This window comes from Leucoraja erinacea, chromosome 28 (genome assembly GCF_028641065.1).
Source record: "Leucoraja erinacea ecotype New England chromosome 28, Leri_hhj_1, whole genome shotgun sequence".
NCBI lineage: Eukaryota > Metazoa > Chordata > Chondrichthyes > Rajiformes > Rajidae > Leucoraja > Leucoraja erinaceus.
Window position 1 is genome coordinate 19,327,535 of NC_073404.1, and position 20,600 is coordinate 19,348,134.

General features: G+C 44.5%; 1 protein-coding gene across 2 annotated transcripts in view; it reads right to left on the reverse strand.

The window, feature by feature from the left end:
- The window catches only part of tmem132e (transmembrane protein 132E), a 151,634-nt gene extending 131,488 nt beyond the window's left edge, over positions 1-20,146 (reverse strand). For both annotated transcript variants that reach the window (XM_055657955.1, XM_055657954.1), the window contains exon 1: positions 19,848-20,146. In XM_055657955.1, coding sequence (XP_055513930.1) covers positions 19,848-19,905 — 58 coding nt within the window. In that variant the 5' untranslated portion in view covers positions 19,906-20,146. The remainder of the gene's footprint in view (positions 1-19,847) is intronic.
- Positions 20,147-20,600: the final 454 nt, after the last annotated feature.

Here is a 20,600-nt window from a genome sequence, read left to right on the forward strand (position 1 = left end):
ATATGACTGTCAGGTCACGATTGTCAATATAATTTTTAACGGGTAAATACTATCATCAAAATTGCACATGTACAAAAATACTGACCTATTCTGAAAAACAAAATACTGCTAAGTTTATGTATACAGATCAAAAATAATACATTTTTGATGGCAAATCATACACTTTTTGACACGTTCTCACACTCTGATTTTTTTTCTCTAAATGTCCCTCCCTTTCCTTAAACCTCCTTAATTCTATCTTTTAGTTGTGCCTTTGACAACCTACCAAATTCCAGTTATGCTTTGCAAAGATCAATGTTTATGTTTTCTTTATAACATTAATATCCCAGTATATATGTATTTGAATGGGCATATTGCATCGAAACCAAGCAACTACAGAATTGTTACACCTCCAGGTGGCACTGTGAGGGTTATTTTCAGAGCTTTTCAGTAAATATTATAGCATCAATGTGAGGTAAATGTAATAGCACAATCTTTTCTGCATGGCACCAGAGATTTGTGTATCCCTTCAACCACAAAGTCTGAATTAAGTAGCTTAAGTTAATTCATGGTCAAATCAGATAGAGAAAATGAGTAATTAAATAAATATTCAATTGTGGGCGAAAAGAGAAAATAAATCTTATAACAAATAATATATATTTTTAAATCAACAAGCAAAAGCTGAAAATGAGATTCCATGATTCTATGTGTTAATTTCTGCACCAAGAGAAAGGCAGTGTCAAGAATTAACCGTTATCACATCACGATGAAGGATGCCTGTAGCAAAATTCAAAAGTATTGCCTCATTCTGTCAGGATTCTTACTTACTATGCCAGTGTAGACATACACATAGCAAGGCATTGTTTGTATATTTTTTTTAACTAGCTGTGGCTATTACACAGAGGACAGCAACTTTACAAATTTAACCTCACTTCATAATTATATGACAGTATTCACTTTGTTCATAAATAATGCAGAGTGCTTTTAGCAATAATATCATTTGATGGGAAATTCTGGGCTAATGACAAAATTAAAGTTTATTATCCCAATGTGGTCCTCCATTAAACCTGCTATAAATAATTTCTGAAAACATTTCCTGAAAACTATGTTCTGAAATTCCTACATTTTTGGACAACTGCATTGGCATAACAAAGAGAAGCAGGAAAAAGCACTGATTGGCTCTAGCCCGAGTGGGAGGAGAGTTAGAAGTGAGTCAGAGGGGGAAAACATTTGAAAAGGAGAGGCAAAGCACAGGCAGACTTAACTCAGAGCTCCTGTGGATTTTGAAGAAACAGCAACAAAAAGCAGGAAAAAGCACTGATTGGCTCTAGCCCAAGTGGGGGGAGGGGGAGAGAGGGGGCTCAGTTAGAAACTGGCAAGTATGATGTTGTGGGAATTACTGAGACATGGCTGCAAGAGGGTCAGGGCTGGAAACTGAATATTCAAGGGTATATCTATCGAAAAGACAGACAGGTGGGCAGAGGGGGTGGGGTTGCCCTGTTGGTGAGGAATGAAATTCAGTCCCTTGCATGGGGTGACATTGAAACAGGAGATGTGGAGTCAGTATGGATAGAACTAAGGAATTGTAAGGGTAAAAATACCCTGATGGGACGAATCTACAGGCCCCCAAACAGTAGCCTGGAAATAGGGCGCAAGTTGAATCAAGAGTTAAAATTGGCATGTAGTAAAAGTAATGCTGTGGTTGTTATGGGAGATTTCATCATGCAGGTAGACTGGGAAAATCAGGTTGGTACTGGACCCCAAGAAAGGGACTTTGTAGAGTGCCTTTGTGATGGATTCTTTGAACAGCTTGTATTGGAGCCTACCAGGGAGAAGGCAATTCTGGATTTAGTGTTATGTAATGAACCGGATTCGATAAAGGACCTCGAGGTTAATGAGCCATTAGGAGGCAGTGACCATAACATAGTCAGGTTTAATCTACAATTGGAGAGGGAGAAGAGTAGATCGGAGGTGTCAGAGTTGCAGTTGAATAAAGGAGACTTATGGGGCCATGAGGGAGGAGCTGGCCAAAGTTGACTGGAAAGATACACTAGCAGGGATGACAGTGGAACAAAAATGGCAGGTGTTTCTAGGAATAATACAGAAGGTGCAGGATCAGTTCATTCCTAGGAGGAAGAAAGATTCCAAGGGGAGAAATGGACAACCATGGCTGACAAGGGACGTCAGGGACAGAAAATTAAAGCGAAGAAGCACAACGTAGCAAAGATGAGCAGGAAGCAAGAGGATCGGGTAATGTTTAAGAACAGAAGATAACCAAAAAGACAATACGGGGAGAAAAGATGAGGTACGAAGGTAAGCTAGCCAAGATAATAAACCAGGATAGTAAAAGCTTCTTTAGGTATGTAAAGAGGAAAAAATTAGTTAAAACCAAAATTGGACCCTTGAAGACCGAAAAGGGTGAATTTATTATGGAGAACAAGGAAATGGCAGATGAGTTGAACAGCTATTTTGGATCTGTCTTCACTAAGGAGGACACAAACGATCTTCCTGATATAGTAGTGGCCAGAGGATCTGGGGTGTCAGAGGAACTAAAGGAAATCCACATTAGGCAGGAAATGGTGTTGGATAGACTGATGGGACTGAAGGCTGATAAATCCCCAGGGGCCGATGGTCTGCATCCCAGGGCACTTAAGGAAGTGGCTCTAGAAATCGTGGATGCATTGGTGATAATTTTCCAATGTTCTATAGACTCAGGATCAGTTCCTGTGGATTGGAGGGTAGCTAATGTTATCCCACTTTTTAAGGCGGGAGAGAGAAAACAGGGAATTATAGACCAGTTAGCCTGACATCGGTGATGGGGAAGATGCTGGAGTCAATTATACAAGATGAGATAGCCGCACATTTGGATAGCAGTAACAGGATCGGTCCGAGTCAGCATGGATTTACGAAGGGGAAATCATCCTTGACTAATCTTCTGGAATTTTTTGAAGATGTAACTAGGAAAATGGACATGGGAGAGCCAGTGGATGTAGTGTACCTGGACTTTCAGTAAGCATTTGATAAGGTTCCACATAGAAGATTAGTGGGCAAAATTAGGGCACATGGTATTGGGGGTAGAGTGGTGACATGGATAGAGAAGTGGTTGGCAGACAGGAAAGTAGGGATTAAGGGGTCACTTTCAGAATGGCAGGCAGTGACTTGTGGGGTACCGCAAGGCTCGGTGCTGGGACCGCAGCTATTTACAATGCTGGCATTGTGAACTGTGAGGAGGATTCTATGAGAATGCAGGGTGACATGGACAGGTTGGGGGAGTGGGCAGATGCATGGCAGATGACGTTTAATGCGGATAAATGTGAGGTTATCCACTTTGGTAGCAAAAACAGGAAGGCAGCTTACTATCTAAATGGCGTCAAGTTGGGGAAAAGGAGGAGTACAACGGAGTCTGGGGGTCCTTGTACATCAGTCTATGAAAGTAAGCATGCAGGTACAGCAGGCAGTAAAGAAAGAGAATGGCATGTTGGCCTTTATAACAAGAAGAATCGAATATAGGAGCAAAGAGGTCCTTCTGCAGTTGTACAGACCCCTAGTGAGACCACACCTGGAGTATTGTGTGCAGTTTTGGTCCCCTAATTTGAGGAAGGACATTCTTGCTATTGAGGGAGTGCAGCGTAGGTTTACAAGGTTAATTCTCGGGATGACGGGACTGTCATATGCTGCGAGAATGGAGCAGCTGGGCTTGTACACTCTGGAGTTTAGAAGGATGAGAGGGAATCTCATTGAAACATATAAGATTGTTAAGGGCTTAGACACGCTAAAGGCAGGAAACATGTTCCCGATGTTGGGGGTCCAGAACCAGGGGCCACAGTTTGAGAATAAGGAGTAAGCCATTTAGAACAGAGACGAGGAAACACTTTTTTTCCCCCACAGATAGTGGTGAGTCTGTGGAATTCTCTGCCTCGGAGGGCGGTGGAGGCAGGTTCTCTGGATGCTTTCAAGAGAGAGCTAGATAGGGCTCTTAAAAATAGCGGAGTCAGGGGATATGGGGAGAAGGCAGGAACGGGGTATTGATTGGGGATGATCAGCCATGATCAAATTGAATGGCGGTGCTGGCCCCGAAGGGCCAAATGGCCTACTCATGCACCTATTGTCTATTGGTTGATTAAATGTATGCATCGTCTTTTGTGAATTTTTAAGTTAATTTCCTTTTCTACCCGACATTGGTGGCAAAATGTGCTGTTTCTATCGGATATTGGGAGTGAGAATTTAATACTAGATGTATAAATTTGCAGAGGAAAAAGTGGAAAATTGTGCCCAATCTGGTCCTTACTATGATCACCACCTTGTGTGTGGCTCCATCAAGTTATGCACAGACTCTGTGCACACAAGTACCATGCGGCTTTTTTGTGTTTAAGTTTCTCTTTCCCTGTAGTTGCGGATGATGGGTGCGGCCTGTTACCTTGGAACATTCCATTCACTTGATGCATATCAAATCGCATATTCATTATAGAGAAGTTTAAGAAGAACCACTACTTCTGACCACAACCGGAAGTCGTCTGCACAAAATGTCCTTGCATCTCTGTGGAAAAAGGTGGTGGATTCTGTCAAATATCTATCTTTTCTAGGTACAAAAAAAAGATGGCATAAATGCCTCCTTTCCAGAATATTCAAGCATGTACCATATTTATATTTCTTCCACTCACTGTGGAATGAAAAGTCAGTGAAAGCGGCGCGATTAGAGACTGTGAGGCCTCGCATCCTCGGCACTTCCGAGACGCCGGTTCTGTCGCGCTGGCTCTTCCCCCGCTGCTGGAAAAGCAGCGGTTGAACATCCGATGTTTGGCTTGAGGCAGCGTGACAGAGCCAGGCCAGGCACCAGCGGTAGGGAAAAATGTCTGCGTTTTTGGAGCAGAGCCGGGCGTCAGCAGCCGTTATGGTCGCTGGCCAGCAGGAGGCGACAAAATGAGTGAGTAGAGGGTGGAGATTCTAGAAACAATCTCTCATATACAAGGCTTAATATACAATCTTCCTAACTACCTCATTGTACCTTTAGCACTTTTAAAAAAAAAATATGCACTCTCTCTGTAGCTGTAACAATATTTTGTACTCTTCATTTTCTCTTTGCACTGCCTGATCTATTCATGCATGATATGATTTGCCACATGAGCACACAAATGTTTTTCACTCCTTCTCAGTACACATAACTATATATACACCAATACCAGTATCCTACGGTGGTTCATGGTACCCAATTTCGAGCTACCAGATCTGTTTCGACTATTCTATTTCGTGTTGTGGTAATGCAACAGCAAAGAGGATGTCATTACAGGATTTCTATCCGTACAAAACTGCAGTGGTCAAGACCATCATGCACAGATGTATTTGCAACAGGCAGACTATCAGCAAGGTCAATAAGGTTTATCTCCCTCTCTTGGTCACTGAGATCCAATCGTTCAAGGCATGACCAGCTCAGTTAGCAGCATCGCTAATTAAGCTACATAGAGTGCAGAAAACACCATCCAAAAGTTTATTGTTTGCTCTGTGCTTTCAGTGTGGTTTTCAGTTGCAGACAGTACAGATTCATCATTGCAGAATGGAGTGAGGGATAATCAACAGGTAATAGCAACGTAATATTTAACGTGGTTTGAGAGAAGGGGTTATTGTTAACAGTATCCAAGGCCATACCTTCCTGATTATAGCACCACCTTTGTTGCTCGGAGAAGACATATCCAGGATTTGCACTCATAAGTATGGAACAATAGGATATGGTTCTGTATGACATATTAGGAATTTCCTCGACTAATTCCCAAAAGCTCTCGACAGCAAGGCACTGCAAAGTCAATTGGACCCAGGCAATGTTATCAGTCCAAATACGGTGTCAGAGTCATACCAGCCAGACTAGGAAAGTATTGTAGATTTCCTTCCCTGAAAGACATCAATGAACCAAATGGGCAATACTAAAACTAGAAGATTTAATTAAACACATTTAAATTCTTTAGTAAGCTTGGTGGAATTTTGCCTGATGTCCCTGGACAGTTCCTACAGTCATTCAACTACTATTTCCCTTTCCCTGTTAATTTCAGTTTCCAAGTTTGACAAATAGTTAGGCAGACAGGTCCTCAAAAAACAGTTGATATTTGTGAAGAGATGTTTATAAGTAGGAAAGTACAATGTTCCCTAGTTTAGCAGATGGTTAGGGGGGGTTTTGATTTGAGTATGTGTACTTTGCCATTGATAGTTAATTTAGTTGAAAGTCAACCAACAGAGATATTTTTTGTACTAATATGCCACCTTTCATGGCCTTCAATTGTCCCAAAATAGATATAGCCAACAGCTTACTTTTAAACTACAAATTGCTGTTGTAATGTGGCATACACTTTTGTACGCCAAGACAGTTCATAGCTCAAGGTTTATTTAGTGTTTGCAGACTTCAATACCCTGATGGTTGGTGGGAAGAAGCTGTTCCTGAACCTGGAGGCCAGACTTTTCAGACTCCTGTACCTTCCTGATGGCAGGAATGAAATTAGAATAGGGCCAGGGTACTCAATCTTCTAAGTAGAGGCATTAATGGGTTTTCTTTATGATTGCAACAACGTGCTGGGTCATAGGTAGATATGGTGGTGAAGGTGATTTTTGGCATGCTAGCCATCATCAATCAAGGAATTGAGTATAGAAGCTGGGACATTATATTACAGTTGTACAAGACATTGACGAGGCCATCCTGGAGTATGGTGTTCAGTTTTGGTCACCCTGCAAAAGGAAAGATGCCATTAAGCTAGAAGGGGTGCAGAGAAGATTTATGAGGATGTTGCCAGGACTTGAGGGGCTGAGCTACATGGAGAGATTAGGTCGGCTACTACTTTATGCTTGGAACGCAGAAGGCAGAGGACTGATTATCTAAGTCAGGGGTTCCCAACCTTTTTTGTCCCGTTTACCCCTGGAACCTTTAATGGCCCATAACAATATTATTTCACTTATATATGGACAACTAATGATGAACAGATACCAGAACCAAATACAGTCAGTCAATGAGAAAAAAATATATACAAATCCAGAATCAACAAATTTACCCCCTGGGTAGGTGTAATTTACATACTAACTAAATTAGTAATTAGTAATTATACACACTAATACATAAATTAGTAATAATACTTACTAATAATACATACAAACTAGTATGACACTTGGTGTTGTTTTTCGCATTCGTTTTCACATGTTTTTCAATTAGTTTTCTGCAGTTCCCAGATCCCTCACGAGCCCCAGGACTGGCTCAGTTGCCTGCGAGTCCCGGAACTGGCTGCAGTCTGCGATTGCCTGCGAGTCCCGGGATTGGCTGCAGTTCCCAGGTCGCCTGCGAGCCCTGGGTCTGGCTGCAGTTCCAGGGGACTGGCTGTAGAACCCAGGTCGCCTGCCACGGGACTGGCGGTACAGCCCAGGACTCCTGCCCCGGGACTGGCTGTAGCGCCCAGGTCGCCTGTGAGCCCTGGGTCTAGCTGCAGTTCCTAGGTCGCCTCCGAGCCCCAGAACTGGCCGTAGCGCCCAGGTTGGCTGCCCTGGGACTGGCTGTAGCGCCCAGGTCGCCTGCGTGCCCCGGGACTGGCTGCAGTTCCCAGGACGTGAATACTAATTAGAAAAAAAAAGCCTGAGGGCCGGATGAGTTTGGGTTATGGGCCGGATCCGGCCCGTGGGCCGTAGGTTGCCGACCCTTGATGTAGAAATTACAGCTGTGTTTATACATATAGTCCCCCATTTCTGGGCACCATAATGTTTGGGACATATGGCTTTATAGGTGTTTGTAATTGCTCAGGTGTGTTTAATTGCCTCCTTAATGCAAGTGTAAGAGAGATCTCAGCACCTTGTCTTTCCATTACCTTTGGGAACTTTTATTGCTGTTTATCAACATGAGGACCAAAGTTGTGCCAATGATAAGTCAAATAAGCCATTATGAGACATCAGCCAAACATTAGGCTTAGCAAAATCAACTGTTTGGAACATCAATAAGAAGAAAGAGAGCACTGGTGAGCTTACTAATTGCAAAGGGACTGGCAGGCCAAGGAAGACCTCCACAGATGATGACAGAAGAATTCTCTCTCTAATAAAGAAAAATCCCCAAACACCTGTCCGACAGATCAGAAACACTCTTCAGAAGTCAGATGTGGATTTGTCAATCACTGTCCGCAGAAGACTTCATGAACAGAAATACAAAGGCTACACACCAAAATGCAAACCACTGGTTAGCCGCGAAAATAGGATGGCCAGGTTACAGTTTGCCAAGAAGTAGTTAAAAGAGCAACCACAGTTATGGAAAAAAGTCTTGTGGACTGATGAGACGAAGATTAACACATCAGAGTGATGGCAAGAGCAAAGTATGGAGGAGAGAAGGAACTGCCCAAGATCCAAAGCATACCACGGTGGTGTGGGTGTTATGGCCTGGGCATGTATGGCTGCTGAAGATACTGGCTCACTTAGCTTCATTGATGATAACACTGCTGATGGTAGTAGCATAATGAATTCTGAAGTGTATTGACACATCCCATCTGCTCAAGTTCAAACAAATGCTGCAAAACTCATTGGCCGACGGTTCATTCTACAGGAAGACAACAATCACAAACATACTGGTAAAGCAACAAAGTTTTCAAAGCTAAAAAATGGTCAATTCTTGAGTGGCCAAGTCAATCACCCGATCTGAACCCAATTGAGCATGCCTTTTATATGCTGTCGAGAAAACTGAAAAACTGACTAGCCCCCAAAACAAGCTTGGCTGCAATACAGGCCTGGCAGAGCATCACCAGAGAAGATATCCAGCAACTGGTGATGTCCATGAATCGCAGACTTCAAGCAGTCATTGAATGCAAAGGATATGCAACAAAATACTAAGCATGACTACTTTCATTTATATGACATGTTGTGTCCCAAACATTATGGTGCCCTGAAATGGGAGGACTATGTATAAACACTGCTGTCATTTCTACACAGTGAAACCAAAATATATAAAAATGGCCTTTATTAAAATATGACAATGTGCACTTTCACCACATGTGATGTTTTTCTATTACATAGAAACATAGAATTACAAATCTGAAATTGTGGAGTACAGAGGCAAATAAATAAATAATGAGTCTTTCTCCCCCAAACATTACAGAGGGCACTGTATTAGAGGAAACATGAATTAAAGAGCATAGGTTTAAGATGAGAGATAATTTCATACTGGTGGGTATATGGAACGCATTGCCAGAGGAAACAGTTGAAGTAGGTACATTAACAATATTTAATATATTTGGACAGGTACATGGATAGGTAAGATAGGAAAGGTTTAGCGGGATCTGGACGAAGCACCGGGCAAATGGGACTAGCTTAGATAGAGTCATAGAGTGGTACAGTGGGGAAATAGGCCCTTTGGCCCAACTTGCCCACGCCAGCCAACATGTCCCAGCTACACGAGTCCCACCTACCTGCGTTTGGTCCATATCCCTCCAAACTTAGCCTATCCATGTACCTGTCTGTTTCTTAAACGTTGGGATAGTCCCAGCTTCAACACCATTGTCTGGCAGCTTGTTCCATACACCGACCACCCTTTGTGTGAAAAAGGTACCCCTCAGATTCCTATTGTCTTTTCCCCTTCACCTTGAACCTATGTCCTCTGGTCCTCGATTACCCCACACTGGGCAAGATATTCTGTGCATTTACCTGATCAATTCCTCTCATGATCTTATCACCCCTCATCCTCCTACATTCCAATGAATAGAGGCCCAGCCTACTCTACCTGTAGCTCAGACCCTATAGTCCTGGCAATATGCTTGTAAATCTTATCTGAACCCTTTCAAGCTTGACAATATCTTTCCTATAACACAGTGCCCAGGACTGAATACAATACTCTAAATGTGGTCTCACCAACATCTTATACAACTGCAACATGACCTCCCAACTTCGAAACTCAATACACAGACTGATGGAGGCCAATGTGCCAAAAGTCTTTTTGACCACCTTACTGTATATACCTGCGACTCAACCTTCAAGGAACCATGCACCTGCACTCCAAGATCCCTCTGCTCTACAACACTCCCCAGAGACCTACCATTCACTGTTTAGGTCCTGCCCTTGTTAGACATCCCAAAATGCAACACCTCACATTTCTCTGTATTAAATGCCATCTATCATTCCTCAGCCCACCTGGCCAATTGATCAAGATCCTGCTGCAATTTTTCACAACCATCTTCACCATCTGCAAAACCACCAACTGTAACGTCAGCAAACTTGCTAATCTTGCCCTGTATGTTCTCATCCAAATCATTGATGTAGATGTCAAACAGTAACGGGCCCAGCATCGAACCCCGAGGCACACCACTAATGACAGACCTATAGTTCTCGGTATTTTCCCTGCAGCCATTCTTGAATAGAAGCACATTTTCCACCCTCCAGTTTTACGCCACCTCTCCGGTATTTAAGGACGACTCGTAAACGAGTTCAACCAGGGCTACCACAATTTCCTCTCTAGTTTCCCACAATGTCCTTCGATAAATCTGATCAGCCCCTGGAGATTTGTCTACCTTCATACACAAAAGTACCTTCAGTACTTCTTCGACGGTAACACTGACAGCTCTCAAGACACTTCTATTGACTGCCCCAAGTTCCTCCGTCATACTGTCTTTTTCCTCGGTAAATACAGAGGTGAAATACTCATTGAGGACCTCGCCCATCTCCTGTGGCTCCACACAGAGGTGACCGCTTTGATTCCTGAGAGGTCCCACTCTCTCTCTAGTTACCCTTTTCCCTTATGTATTTATGTTTTGGGATTGTCCTTAATGCTGCCTGCCAGAGCTATCTACTGCCTCCTTTTGCCCTTCTGATTTCATTTTTCAGTTTACCTCTTAATTCCAGAAACTCCTCCAGGGATGCACTCGATCTCAGCTGCCTACACCTGTCCCGTGCATCCTTCTCGTTTTTGACCAATGCCTCAATTTCCCTCATCAGCCAAGCTTCCTTACATTTGTCTGCTTTGCCCTTCACTCTAACAGGGACATACATGGCCTGAGCTTTTGTCAGCACACTTTTAAAAACATCCCATTTGGCTGATATTCCTTTCCCCTCAAATAACCTGCTCCAGTCAATTTGAGCAAGACCTTCTCTCATACCCTCAAAGTTGGCTTTTCCCCAGTTAAGCATTTTAACACATGGGCCCTCTCTGTCCCTATCCATAAATATCTTAAAGCTAATCAAATTGTGGTCACTGGTCCCAAACGGCTCCTCCACAAACACTTCATTAACTTACCCTTCCCAATTTCCCAATACTAGTGTTGCCCTCACGTGCGGGGGGCCTCTATATGCTGCTTGAGAAAACTCTCCTGAACATTTTTGAGGAATTGCACCACATTTATATCCTTCACACTATGATTTATCCAGTCAATATTGGGAAAGTTAAAATTCCCTACTACAACAACCTTATTTGACCTGCAATCTTCTGGCATATTTGTTCTTCTAATTCCCGTTCATTAATCGGAGGTCTCCAGTACCCTCCCAACAAGGTGATCATCCCTTTCTTGTTCGTCTACTATTACTCTCCTCCGCTTAGCGGAGCTGGTCCTTACCCTCAACAACTTTTCCTTTGACACCTCCCATTTCTTCCAAATCCAAGGCGTGGCTACGGGCACGCACATGGGCCCCGGCTATGCCTTCCTCTTTGTTCCTTGTTTGAGGCATACCGTGGCCCTATCCCCGAACTCTACCTCCGCTACATTGACTACTGCATTGGTGCCACCTCCTGCACCCATGCAGAACACACTGACTTCATCCATTTCACAACTAACTTCCATCCGGCACTCAAATTCACCTGGACCATTTCCGACATCTCCCTACCGTTTCTAGACCTCACTATCGCCATTGCAGGTAACAGACTACTGACCGACATCTACTACAAACCCACTGACTTCCATGGCTATCTGGACTACAATTCTTCCCACCCTGCTTCCGGTAAGGACTCCATCCCCTACTCCCAATTCCTCCTTCTATGCCGCATTTGCACCGAGGATGAGGTGTTCCAAACCAGGACATCAGAGATGTCCTCATTCTTTAGGGAACGGGGGTACCCCTCTTGAACTATAGATGAAGCTCTCACCAGGGTCTCCTCTATATCCCGTAGCTACGCTCTCACTCCCCATCCCCCTCACTCATAACAAGGACAGATTCCCTCTTGTCCTCACCTTCCACCCTACCAGCCGTCACATACAACAGATAATCCTCCGACATTTTCGCTACCTCCAACAGGATCCCACCACTGGCCACATCTTCCCATCTCCTCCCCTTTCGGCTTTCCGCAGAGACCGCTCCCTCCATAACTCCTTGGTCAATTCGTCCCTTCCCACCCAAACAGCCCCCTCCCCTGGTACTTTTCCTTGCAACCGCAGCAAATGCTACTCGAAATTAGCGGTTGCCCGGGTGCCAATGGCAATCTACTGTCCCGCCGGGCAACCGAAAAGCCATGCCATTTTGCCCTGCTTGGCAAGCACCCGGGACACCTATCATTTAATTCTGAGCGGGCTCCCTCTCTATCTCTCTCTGTCACTCTCCGTCTCCGCCCGCCATCCGTGTCCGGCTCTCGGATCTCTGCTCGGCATGGCAGGCCATCTTACACATGCGCACTGCCTGCACATCCTCCCCCTCCACATGCGCACAACCATGGCCAGCACATAATCGGCCGTGGTTGTGTGCATGTGCCGCCCTGCAAGTCAGCATGGATTTATGAAAGGTAAATCATGTCTGACAAATCTTATAGAATTTTTCGAGGATGTAACTAGTAGAGTGGATAAGGGAGAACCAGTGGATGTGTTATATCTGTACTTTCAGAAGGCTTTCGACAAGGTCCCACATAAGAGATTAGTATACAAACTTAAAGCACACGGTATTGGGGGTTTAGTATTGATGTGGATAGAGAACTGGCTAGCAGACAGGAAGCAAAGAGCAGGAGTAAATGGGTCATCGAAACATAGAAATTAGGTGCAGGAGTAGGCCATTCGGCCCTTCGTGCCTGCACCGCCATTCAATATGATCATGGCTGATCATCCAACTCAATATCCCGTACCTGCCTTCTCTCCATACCCCCTGATCCCCTTAGCCACAAGGGCCACATCTAACTCCCTCTTAAATATAGCCAATGAACTGGCCTCAACTACCCTCTGCGGCAGAGTTCCAGAGATTCACCACTCTCTGTGTGAAAAAAGTTCTTCTCATCTCGGTTTTAAAGGATTTCCCCCTTGTCCTTAAGCTGTGACCCCTTGTCCTGGACTTCCCTAACATCGGGAACAATCTTCCTGCATCTAGCCTGTCCAACCCCTTAAGAATTTTGTAAGTTTCTATAAGACCCCACTCTCAATCTCCTAAATTCTAGAGAGTATAAACCAAGTCTATCCAGTCTTTCTTCATAAGACAGTCCTGACATCCCAGGAATCAGTCTGGTGAACCGTCTCTGCACTCCCTCTATGACAATAATGTCCTTCCTCAGATTTGGAGACCAAAACTGTACGCAATACTCCAGGTGTGGTCTCACTAAGACTAGTGACAAGTGGGGTACCGTAAGGCTCAGTGCTGGGACCCCAGCCATTTACAATATATATTAATGATTTGGACGAGGGAATTGAATGCAACATCTCCAAGTTTGCGGATGACATGAAGCTGGGGGGGCAGTGTTAGCAGAGAGGAGGATGCTAGGAGGCTGCAAGGTGACTTGGATAGGCTGGGTGAGTGGGCAAATGCATGGCAGATGCAGTATAATGTGGATAAATGTGAGGTTATCCACTTTGGTGGCAAAAACAGGAAGGTAGGCTATTATCTGAATGGTGGGCGATTAGGAAAAGGGGAGATGCAACGAGCCTTGGGTGTCATGGTACACCAGTCATTAAAAGTAGGCATGCGGGTGCAGCAGGCAGTGAAGAAAGCGAATGGTATGTTTGCATTCATAGCAAAAGGATTTGAATATAGGAGCAGGGCGGTTCTACTGCAGTTGTACAGGGTCTTGGTGAGACCACACCTGGAGTATTGCGTACAGTTTTTGGTCTTCTAATCTGAGGAAAGACATTTTTGCCATAGAGGGAGTACAGAGAAGGTTCACCAGACTGATTCCTGGGATGTCAGAACTTTCATATGAAGAAAGACTGGATAGACTCGGCTTGTACTCGCTAGAATTTAGAAAATTGAGGGGGGGATCTTATAGAAACTTACAAAATTCTTAAGGGGTTGGACAGGCTAGATGCAGGAAGATTGTTCCCGATGTTGGGGAAGTCAAGAACAAGGGGTCACAGTTTAGGGATAAGGGGGAAATCTTTTAGGTCCGAGATGAGGAAAACATTTTTCCCCACAGAGAGTGGTGAATCTCTGGAATTCTCTGCCACAGAAGGTAGTTGAGGCCAGTTCATTGGCTATATTTAAGAGGGAGTTAGATGTGGCCCTTGTGGCTAAAGGTATCAGGGGGTATGGAGAGAAGGCAGGTACAGGATACCGAGTTGGATATCTAACATTATTAGTATGATCACATCATTCAATGCCTTTCGCTGGTAAGAAAAATTGCAAGATGGCAGAATACAGGTAGTGTACATGTGATAGCAACATTTATAAATTCACCTTTAAATACTCATCTTTTGCAAATCTGCTGTTGCATACAATCCACATACTAATGAATGTGTACCTTTACATTCATTTATTTTGCATCAAAGTCTGGCCCGGAAACAGATTTCTAATAGATCAATATTTAGCAACTTTGCAAAAGCCACCTTATAATGAAGGTGTGTTAATAATCCTTCCAATTACCAGAGTTTTTAAACAGGCTGCCTTCAAAAAGAACAAGAACACTGAATTTACAAAGCCTGCGGCTCACTTTCCCAACAATATAATTTGCTCAATGTACTTTCCATTTAAAAAAATGGCCAAAGCAGCAACTATCCCACAAGATTTGCTCAGACTTCAAAACTATTTTTGTTATGAACACTACTCGGAGTTGATTTATTTCATATCAAATCGTTCAGTATTAAACACGGATTTCAAATAGTAGAATTAAAAAAGATTACAACATTAAAAATAAAACGGTCTTCTTTACCTGTCCACAGCAGTTGTATAATAATAATAAATTTTATTTTATGGCGCCTTTCAGATCTCAAGGTCACCTTACAAAGATTAAACAGAAGAGAAAAAAAAACATAGTCTGAGAAAAATAAATAATAAGGACATCATCAATACACAAATTAAAGATAGAAATCGCTCCAAAGACACAAAATCAAAAATAACACAATGTGAAGAGAGAGCAGCGGCAGCTAAAGCGCGCCTGCGTCCACTCTCTCTTCCGACAGCCATCTTGGACACAGACTAACAAAGTACCTTACACACAGAAAAATCATCCCCCCACAGTGGTTACCACTGTGAGGGAAGGCACAAAAGTCCAGTCCCCAACCCCAGTTCTCCCAAAAGTCAGGCCTATTAAGGCCACCGCTGTTGCCTCAACGGAGGCCCGATGTTCCTGGCCGTTCTAGCCGGGTGGTCTTGCCCTGGCGTCGGGAGAGTCCTCACAGCGGCTGGGCCACCTGGAACGGCCGCTTCCTAGCAGGGGATTGTCGGCTTCCGAAGCCGACAAGGACACACCGAGTTGGAGCTCCCAATGTTAATGTCGGCACCGCCCGCTCCGCAGACCCACAGCCCGGAGGTGTTGCTCTCGGCGGTCCAGCTCACCGGAGCTCCAGCGCGTCGATCCAGCGCGGCAACCCAGGCAAGGCATCGCCCGCTCCGCTCCGCGATGGCGCTCCAGCGCTGTGCCGCCACCGAAGCCGAGGTGCTGGGCGGTCCCCACCAGGAAACGGCGCTCCAAGCCCGCTGGTAGGCCACGAGGACGGGTCGACGGGCAGCCCGGAGAAAAAGCTGCCTCACCGACCAGGTAGGGACCTAGAAGTAAGGTTACCTCCTTCCCCCCACAATAAGAAGTCCATTTCTCCGAAAAAAATCGACGAACAAAACTAACTAAAAACTGGAGGAAAAAAAATGAATTAAACGGACGGCTGCTGGTTAGCAGCCATTCCCCAAGATGGCCCCTCCGCCTTTGTATGTACAACAATAATAGCAACTTCCATTGACATGCCACGTTTAAAGAAGTGAAACATTCAAAAGTCCTTTAAAGCTACAGCATCAAACAAATATATTAGTGGTGGACCACATGAGACCATTGTGGTCAAAGGGGTAGGTTTTATAAGAGCATATTAGAAATGAAGCAAGTGATAATGGAGGTGAAATTTCAAATGCATATGGCCTTGTTAATTGGAGGCACATGACTATCAGTGGTGAAGTGATTGAATTTGCCAATCAGTAGGACAACATTAAAAAAATGGCAAACAGATGGGTCGAGTGTTGAAGCAGATAACATGGGAGGGAGTAAAACCATGCAAAAAAAGAATAAGAATTAAACAATTGGGTGTTTCAACTACAAGTAATTCTAGTTTCAAATTCCGAGGAGTAAATATCACCACCGTCTCCTGGACCACCCATACTGAAGCAATAGCCAAGTAAGCACACCAATGGCTCTACTTCCTTAGAAGGCTTAGGAAGTTTGGCATATCGCCAACAACCAACATCTACAGATGCACCATAGAAAGCACTTTATCGGGATCCATCACAGCATGGTTTGAGAACAGCTCCATGCAGGATCGGAAAAAATTGCAGAGAATTGTGAACACATCCCAGACTATCTTACCTCCCTTCCATTGACTTTAGTTATACCTCGTGCTGTCTAGGCAAGGCCACCAGCATAATCAAGGACAAGTTGCAGCCTGGCCACTCCCTCTTCTTCCCTCTCCCATCACACAAAAGGTAAAGAAATGTGAAAATGCACACCTCCAGATTCAGGGACTGTTTTCTCCCAGCAGTTATCAACCAAATGAACTATCCTACCACAACTGGACAGCAGTCCTGAACTACTATCTACCTTATTGGAGACCCTCAGACTACCTTTGACCAGACTTTACTGACTTTATCTTGCACTAAACATTATTCCCTTTATCATGCATCTGTACACTGTTAATTACTCAATTGGAATCATGTATTTTTTTCTGCTGACTGGTTAGCTTGCAACAAAAGTTTTTCACTGGACCTCGGTACAATAAACTAAACTAATTCAGCAAGCCCAAGATAGAATACTGACCAGAATACGATGCTAGTTAGGACATGGGCACCATAGGTTTAGATAACTCCCTGGTCAATTCGTCCCTTCCCACCCAAATCACCCCCTCCCCTGGTACTTTCCCTTGTAACCACAATAAATACTACACTTGTCGCTTTACTTCTCCCCGTGACTCCATCCAAGGACCTAAACAGTCTTTCCAGGTGGATCAGAGGTTCACCTGTATCTCCTCCAACCTCATCTATTGCATTCGCTGCTCTAGCTGTCAGCTGCTCTACATCGGTGAGACCAAGTGTAGGCTTGGTGATCGCTTCGCCCAACATCTCCGCTCAGTTCGCAATAACCAACCTGATCTCCCAGTGACTCAGCACTTCAACTCCCCCTCCATTCCGAATCTGACCTTTCTGTCCTGGGCCTCTTCCATGACCAGAGTAAGTCCCACCGTAAATTGGAAGAGCAGCACCTCATATTTTGCTTGGGTAGTCTACACCCCAGCAGTATGAACATTGACTTCCAATTTCAGGTCGTCCTTGCTTTCTCCATCTTTCCCCCTCTCCTTCCCAGCTCTCCCACAGCCTCCACCTCTTCCTTTCTTCTTCCAGCCCTCCCCCCCACATCAGTCTGAAGTAGGGTCTCAACCCGAAACGTCACCTATTCCTTCGCTCCATAGATGCTGCCTCATCCGCTGAGTTTCTGCAGCATTTTTATCTACCATAGGTTTAGATAACATCTGTTGAGTGAAGGCTAAGCATCAATGCACTCCAATATCTAGGTTTACTGGTATCACCGACTTAGATTATGGTTTCAGTAGCAGATAAACTGAGACAAGACTGGAGTTAGGCAATTTCACAAAAAAGTGGACATGATAATCGGAGGACAACTGTTAATCATATCAATAAATATACAGCTGCAAAAGGTGCTTGCAGCAAAAGATTTGATGAATCAGTAGTGGGTCTCAATGACAAAATTAGTTTCCAATGTGGAAAGTAGGACAAGAACTAGTGAGAGATTCGAGTCTGGCACCAGGACTGAGTTGGAGGTAGTCACTCTGGAAATTTGAAATAGTGGGGTTTGAGAGAGGAAGTTCCAGAGGCAGCAGGCTCCAGTCTCCATTTTTAAAGAGACATAAAACATCTTACAAACTAATCAGTTAGTGTCCATTGCATTTACATCTTACAGAATGGTTTAAAGTGATTCTAAACATACAAAAATATTATACTTGCTTTGAAAAAAATGCCATTTATGAATAATATCGCAATCAAACAAACCTGCTAATTAATAATTGTATACCCTTCCTTGCGCTAAGGTAACATATCCCAGTCTGCCCAGAATGCACACGTGCTTACTTCTTGTACTTGCTATGTGGCGCAGTTTATACGAGATTGAATGCAACGCCCCGCCTGGGTACGGAATGAACTGTCTTTATGTCTCGATGTATAATTTACATAATCCTTAAACATCGATCTTCAACACTTCTACCACCAGCAGTGAAACCCAACTTGTGTGGTATCTGGTCAACTTTAAATGAAATAATCTAAAGAGATATTTCTTATTTTGGAGCGACCTAATGCCCACAAGATTACCCAAGCCTCAAAAACAAAAGCCCAACATTTGATACACTCTGGGGAACAGCATAAACAAGAAACCAGGTCGGATGTCCAAGAGCACACAGATTTTACCGACACTTTTGCAACAGATGAATGATGGCTTATTGATTGGAAATATTGAAAAAACTAAAAACTTTTAAAGCCGTCAAACGCAGAAGCCACACAATAAAACAACCCAAGTATCCTATTTTTAATTCAGTCAAAAACATCCATCCAGATGAAACAAAACAAATAAACAGAACATCAGATGGAAATGTGTTTGATGTGTTGCAACAGGAAAAGATATAGACCCATTCTTGGGCGAGAAAATGGGAAGAGAAGGATCTAGGAGAGACAGAGGATAGACACATTAGGGAAAATGAAAAATGTTGCCGTCAGAACAGCGAGGATGTGCTATCCATATGAATGTGAGCCCGGATATGTCAGACAGAGTTAAAACAAAACAAACGAAAATCTAATCAGCCAAAGCCGAGGAATTTATGCCATTCAACAAAAATATTGTCATTAATCATTCTACAATCAGCAGCAGAGAGAAAAAAAAATCACTGCATTTTGATTAAAAAAGGAACGGCTGGTCAAGACAAATCAATTTTTGAAAAAAGTGAAATTATTAAAATTATCTGATTGGGAGCAATTAAATTGTTATTAAAACTACGCGAAAAAATGGGGATGAATTCAAGCAAAGGAAAAATTGGGAAAACAAAAATAAAACTACGCAAGCAAATAGGAGCCAGTGAATAGGCATTATTTAATGAGCCTTTACGATAATAAACATCGTAGTCCAAACACTAATAAATTCTGCATTATTCTAACATGATGGACAGACCCTCAGAGGCCCGGGGGGGGGGGGGGGGGGAATCACTGCACAAACCGAGAATCCATGTTCGCGTGGAACGCCAAAGAGAAATAATAAACTAAAAAAGCTCTGCCCCGATCGCGGGGCTGCACATCCAACAACAAGCAGCCGAGTTCGGGGCCAGGGTGAGAGCGGAGCGGAGCGCAGTGCCGCCCGGGGAGAGCGCAGCCACCTGCCATCGACATGATGACACACGCCAACAGTGAAAGAAGCGTCTTTTATATCAAATTGATTTTTTTAAAACGCAACCGTTTGTCCGACAAAAACAAGTGCAGTACTGACATTTACTCTTTTCACTCACCGTTTGCGACCGCGAGGAGGACGAAAGCCACGGTCCCACTGAAAACTGTAATGCACATGTTGACTTTATTTTAAACCACCTCTTCTCTGGTAACCGGCTACCATGCACAACAATTACGTCCGCCTTTCTTCTTTGCAAAGGCACACGTGTTGGAAGTTTTATTTCACCGCTGTCATTTCTTCACCTTTAAACCACCGTTTAGATGGTGGCGAATGTTTTGTTAATTCCTAATCCGGATTTTTTTTTCTTGCAGAGGGGGCGAAGTGTCCGTTGCGGGCGCGAGCGCTTTTCAAGCGCAAGGATCCCAGGCCCTCGGGGGGGGGGGGGGGGGGGGGGGGGGGTTGCAGCGCGTGAACTGGGCTCGATACTCCCGCGGCCGCCTCGCGCCCAACGGCTCCTCGACCAGCGCGAGATTCCCACAGAGGTCCCACAGCAGCGGCGCGAGCAACCCCCGCAGGCAGATTCCACAGCGGCTGCCGGACTCGACGGCAGCCGGACTCGCGTCGCCCCCCCTCCCCCCGCGTTTCTTCGTTGTAGATGGGGACAACCACAGCAACGGCCGCGCGTCGTCCGGGTTCAACACCAGCAGCGGCAAACGAGGCAAGTTCCACGGGACCTCTGACCAAAACTGCCGCCGCGCGGCGGCAGCGATACGACCCCCCCCCAAAACCCTCCTCTCAAGTCCACACTCCGAGAGCTTGCCCGCAGTCCCAGCGGCTCGGAAGGGCGCAGGAGACCCGCGGAAGTTTTCTT